This window comes from Canis lupus, chromosome 36 (genome assembly GCF_011100685.1).
Source record: "Canis lupus familiaris isolate Mischka breed German Shepherd chromosome 36, alternate assembly UU_Cfam_GSD_1.0, whole genome shotgun sequence".
Classification (NCBI taxonomy): Eukaryota; Metazoa; Chordata; class Mammalia; order Carnivora; family Canidae; genus Canis; species Canis lupus.
The window spans coordinates 6480206-6486205 of NC_049257.1; the positions used below are offsets into that span (position 1 = coordinate 6480206).

The 6000-nt window shown below is 47.6% G+C and overlaps 1 protein-coding gene across 5 annotated transcripts in view; it reads right to left on the reverse strand.

The window, feature by feature from the left end:
- RBMS1 (RNA binding motif single stranded interacting protein 1) overlaps window positions 1-5455 on the reverse strand; it is a 213976-nt gene extending 208521 nt beyond the window's left edge. For 2 of the 5 annotated variants that reach the window (XM_038584638.1, XM_038584637.1), the window contains exon 1: window positions 5217-5455. In XM_038584638.1, coding sequence (XP_038440566.1) covers window positions 5217-5291 — 75 coding nt within the window. In that variant the 5' untranslated portion in view covers window positions 5292-5455. The remainder of the gene's footprint in view (window positions 1-5216) is intronic. The other 3 variants (XM_038584640.1, XM_038584642.1, XM_038584643.1) reach the window with 3 other exon arrangements.
- Between the last annotated feature and the right edge of the window lie 545 nt (window positions 5456-6000).

Genomic DNA, 6000 nt, shown 5'->3' on the forward strand with positions numbered 1-6000 from the left:
TGTGCTTATTCTGAATAATAATAGCCACTAATAAGCATTTATTTAGCACCTACTGTTCTGTGGTTCAAGCAAGAAACTAGAGAGGTGTTGATACTCTTGCAGAGAGACTTACAGCGGGATAGGAGACCAAGCTTGGGGAGAGTAAGCCTTAATGAACTGAGCATCCAATAAAAAACAAACTAGACAGGGACACCCAGGTGGCTCAGCGGTTTAGCGCCTGTCTTCGGCCCAGGGCATGATCCTGGAGTCCTGGGATCGAGTCCCATATCAGGTTTCCTACATGGAGCCTGCTTCTCCCTCTGCCTGTGTCTCTGCCTCTCTCTCTGTGTCTCTCATGAATAAATAAATACAATCTTTAAAAAAAAAAAAAACTAGACAAAAAATTCCTCTTCCTTATAAAGAATGAACAATATTTAAGTGTTAATATGATTTTTACTAAGCACTTATCCTTCCATTCAATATGTCCCTCACATGATTTTTACTGGTTAAGCACACATGGGGAAAAATATTTTATTTTCTGAAAACTCTCTACTTAGTAAAAAAGAAAAGGAAGAAAGACCCTTTTGTCTTTACCTAAGACCCATAACTTAAAATTTCAGTACTCATTAAGGTGGGGTAATTTTGAAGTTCCAATAAACCATTAAGCAAAATACAAAGTCTGAGCAATATATCAGTAAAGTTTAAAAAAAAAATTTCTTCCAAATGTATTACATGGAAATTGTCCATACTTGAATTTAAATTCAAAACCAAGATTGCCAACCACATAAGGCATATCTAGTTATACTAATACTAAATCATTGAAAGCTCTCCTACTTCTCTTCACAGATCTTTTTCTTTTCCTTTCTAGTAGCTTGAGATTTGTCTCCCAACATATAAAAATATAATATATGCTATGGGAAATCCAAAAGAAATAGCTATCTGAGGGGGGAATGCTACAATATTGCATTATAATGCATCTTCATCTTAACCATCCCATGACATTGAGTCTTCCACCACCACTTTTAGATAGTCACATTATCCCATTCACCTAAGGAACTAGGGCATATTCATAAATATATAAAATATTGCATGGCTGTATTGATATATTTAACCAAACGTCATTCACTGTATTAATGTGGCTACTTGTTAGGACACAAAGCACCCTCAGTCTTAATATCATGCTTCTCTATGGCTAAACCACCTTAAAATACTCAGTAGCTCTATGTAAAACCCCTAATTCTTTCAGAAACAGATGGACAAAATATTCTTATGGCTACTACTTAAAGTTAAGGAATTCAACAAAGTGTTAATGCACACAAAAATTCAATTCAGGGGCACCTGGGTGGCTCAGTAGTTGAGCATCTGCCTTTGGGTCAGGTTATGATCCCAGGGTCCTGGGATGGAGTCTCGCAGTGGGCTTCCCACAGGGAGCCTATTTCTCCCTCTGCCTAAGTCTCTGCCTCTCTTTCTGTGTCTCTCATGAATAATAAAATCTTTAAAAAAATTAAATTCTGAAAAACTACTCTGTTCTAGCAGTCTTTATTAATACAAATCCCTAATAATACCACTCTTTATTTTTTCACATTTTGAAACTTAGGTTCAAATATGTTCTTTTAAACACTTATTTAAAAACAGCTTTAAGAGAAACTTTTGTTTTAGAACATTACTTTAGTATAGACAACAGTGCTGCTGATGCATAAAAATTATTAAAGCAAGCTTTCAATAAGGTATGTTCTATAGAAATATCTTCTGATAACTGGGAACAAACACCACAAGTGTGTCAAATTGCATTTAGTTGCTACAAAATATTAGCTAAGCATGTAAAGAACATCTTGTATTCTTCAGAAGAAAGACAATATTTCAATTCCCATATATATTTGCATACATGCATTGGCAGTCATGTATGCTGTAGTATCTTTGAAATAAACAGACCATGAGGGGTGCCTTTGTACTAAGTGAAATTAATACTGCCAATGTTTGAAAATATGCACATACAAATCTTTAGGTTAAAATATGTTAAATTATTAGATTTTTTTTCCTATGTAGCTGGAAAGTGGACACCAAATTTAATTGTTCATAATATAGCACAGGTCATTTATAATTCAGAAAATCCTTTAGAACAATATCTGCTTATATTTAGGAAGCTACATCAAACCACCTCCTAGAATGAATGTGTCAGGTGATAAAGAGAGCCTGCTGTGATAAGACCACCCTGACAGAGAAACACAAAAACACCCAACAAGCATGTAAAATCGGGTTACTTGCAATCTGTCTTACTCCACACTAAGATATTATGAAAATTTCACAATCTCCTTCACTTCCCCCCCATGGCCTGCCCCCGTCCATAGCATCCTCAGACTTACTTTACATTTAATGGAGCCATACAATTTTTCTAATGATTTTCTATTCCTGTCAAAGTACAAAACATACTGAGATGGTCACAAGCTGCAGCAGAGCTCCACAGATTTTTGTTGTTGTTGTTGCTAGTAAGTGTAGAAATAACTAACATTGTTTTTATGGGGAAAAAGTACTAAATAAAATTGCCAAAACAGACTCTGATGGGATGATTACCTCCAGATGAATTATTTGACATATGTTAATTTTGTAGAGTATGGTAACAAAACTCATTTCAAGTGCCATTTTCATTGGTATGTATCCCTTCTGATGAAAGGAAACCCAATCCATTTATTCTGTCTTGACTCAAAACCATCACATCCATCTCTGAACTGCAAATTTAAGTCAGATATCACTTTGTAAACAACGATGCCATTCCTCAGTTTTTGATATGGCTTCCAAACAGAAGTTTCAAAACAACTCTGACTAGCAAACACATCACTGTACTTTAAACAGGCTGATGTTGTTTTTTTTTTTTTTTTCTATCCCACGTTTCAGAAAGGTTAAAAGACATACGCACACAGGCGAGGATCATCACTACAGATGACAGATTCTAAGTGTGACTGACTATTCACTCTTTAGGTAGATTAGGCAACGACTTGTTTTTAAACTCACGACAAACCAAACTAAGTCTCCCCCCTTTTTTTTTTTAAATGACTCACCCTAGCCTGTTAGCAACAAAATATGTCAGGGAGAAAAAAACAGAGCTAGGTGTTTCAAACTGTGCTTACCTAAAATCTGCATCTAGTCACTTTACATTTTAGGAGATGCTCCTTTCTGAGATAATGAAGATACTTTACAATAGGGAATTTAGGTTTAATTGTCGAACTCGAATACCATGTTATATAGGTCAAGTCAGTATGTGTGTCTTTCTCCTGAAACAAAGAAATTCAAAGAGTAATAGGATTTCAGATTTCATAGTAGAAACAGCAAGATATGTTTTGAGAATGTCATTTACTGTAACACAAATCAATATTAAATGCTTTATGCAGGAAGCACACTTTCAGAAAATGGGCCCTAAAGCTTTCTGGGCTCCGACCCTAATTACTGGAGCAGGCTCTTGCCGTTTGTCTCTCTCTTCAATTATTTACGGGGCAAAAAGAGCCAAATGGCATTGCATTAGCTATATTAAATGCTATGTACTTGGTTTCTAACTTACTAATGGTACATAAAAATTACTAAGGTGAATGTGCCTGTAGAAACATGGCCCCTTTTCTTCTTCACCTGAGTGTATGTATTCATTATTCATACAGTTAAGTGTCGAATAGGATGTCCTTTAGGCACCCAATGCTGCATAATTTAAACAAGTGCATTAAACATACATGATATCTAAAAGGTAGTGCATTGATTATACCTCAAAATTTCTTTGAACAACTTGTATTTACAATGTCGCTCGCAAAAAAAAAAAAAAAAAAAATGAGCACCTACCCTGCACCCCTAAAAACAAATGTGTGGGGACCACACAGAAATGAATAACGGGTATCCTCGCTCCTACCATCTTGCTGCTTTCTGGCCACCCAAAGTAAGATGAAAATTGGGGGGAGTAAAAAGGAGGCCCCGGATGGCTAGACAATCTCTGGTCTCAGTGCTGACAAGTGTCCTTTTCTACGTGAGCAAATACAGAGCTACGTTGTAGGTACATAGCATGGACCACACACACTGTAGGAAAGGGAGGCTTATCAAGATTGAATCAGAGATTCTGTGCACCAGGCCAGGAATGTCCTCTGCCAGCAAGGAGGACACGATCACAGCCTACCAAATAAAGTTCAGACGCCGCATCCGTACTTGATTTTTGGTGACCTACAAGGGCACCCGGGGTAGGGTACAAGATGCTAATCACTGAAGAAGGCTGGTGCGCCCAACTCCAACCCTCTCAAATTGTGCAAGAAGCTTCCAAAGCAGCCAGACGGAGCCTCGCTCTTCATGCCCCATAAATAAATAACTTCTTTTCAATGAGTTTGGGATGCCTCAAATCCTACAGTAAGGATAGCGTAGGCCCACTCACGAGGGTACGCAGGGTCCCTAGTTAGTCATTCGCGATCTGTGCGGCTACATGTCAGCAGCCTCGTTACCTAAGCGTTTGCCAGGCCACTTCGGAGAAAGCCCCCTGGAGAGGGGCCGGCGCTCCACACACAGGGCCCTATTCTTCTAAAGTCACTTCGTTCTCGGCACTGAAATCCTGCCCATTGTCCCTCCCCTGCAAAAGCTGCAGGGAAGATTAAGAGGGACATCAATGAACGGTGAGTGAACTTTGGCCACTTTTCCACCCAAAACACCAGCGTAAAAGTAGAAATCAGTAACCAGGTGAAGTGCCACACGCACAAAGATCAAGGCGAGGGGCGGGCGCGCAGGGCCGGAGGCGGGCAGGACCGCGTCCCGAGGGTCCCCCCCCGCGGGCGGGCGTCCCGGGGGCCGGAGCTGCGCACCCCCGCGGGGGAGGCCGGGGCCGGGGCTGCCGGGGCTCCCGGGGCGGGGCGGGGGCGAGGCCGAGGGGTGGGGGCGGGCGCGCGCGGCCGCCAGCACCGGGCCAGGGGCGCCGCTCGGGCCCGCCCCCCCCCCCCCCCGCCGCCTCCCGGGCCAGGAAGGGGCCGGCGGCTCTTTCCTGTCTGGTCCCCCCCTCCCCGGGGCTGTAACCCGATCCCCGCGCTCCGCTCCCGGCAGCCGCCGCCCCGCGCCGCCCAGGCCGGCGCTATAGTTAGCGGCCCTCCCTCCCCGCGCCCTGCCCCGCGCCCTGCCCCGCGCCCTGCCCCGCGCCCTGCCCCGCGCCCTGCCCCGCGCCCTGCCCCGCGCCCTGCCCCGCGCCCTGCCCCGCGCGCCCCCCGCGCCCTGCCCCGCGCCCCTACCTTCGCGTGAAGATACTGGGGGTAGTAGTAGGTGGCGTACTGCGGGTACATCTGCTGTTTCCACACTTTGCCCATGAAGCTGGAAGGCAGCCTGCCGGGAGCCTGCGGTGCAGGGTCGCGGGCACTTCGGGCTTCCAAGTCTCCGTCCCTCCCGCCTCTCCCTTTCCGGCGGCGGCGGCCGCCGCTGCTCCACCTCCCAGCCCGGACCAGACGTCGTCGCCGTCCTCCTCCTCCTCCTCTTTCTTCTCCTCCTCCTCCTCCTCCTCCTCCTCCTCCTCCTCCTCCTCCTCCTCCTCCTCCTCCCAGGCAGAGGGCAAGGCGCCGCGGGGCGCAGAGGGCACCCCGGACAGGGCGCTCCCCGGGACTCGCTCCCGGAGCCCGACCGCTGCGAGGCTGCGCGGGCCGCCCGGCTCCGGCTCCGGCTCGGGCTCCGGCTCGGGCTCGGGCTCGGGCTCGGGCTCCGGCTCCGGCTCCGGGCGCGGGGCTCGCGGGCGCTCAGCGCGAGTGGGCAGCTCGGCGGCGGCGGCGGCGGCGGCGGCGGCGGCTGCGCCCGGGGCCCGGCGGCATCTGGGGTGGGTGCGCCCGGCCGGCGGGGGAGGGGCCGGCGGGGGAGGGGCGGGGCGGGGCCTGGGCGCCGCGGGGCCGGGGCCGCGGGAGGTGAGACGCCGCCGCGACCCCCGCTCACCCCGCCGCCCCCGGGACCCCGACCGCTTTGTGTCGGGCCGCGGGGCCGGGGGGCGGCGGTGGTGGGGGGGGGGCTCGGGGCGCCGGCCTGACAACTGCA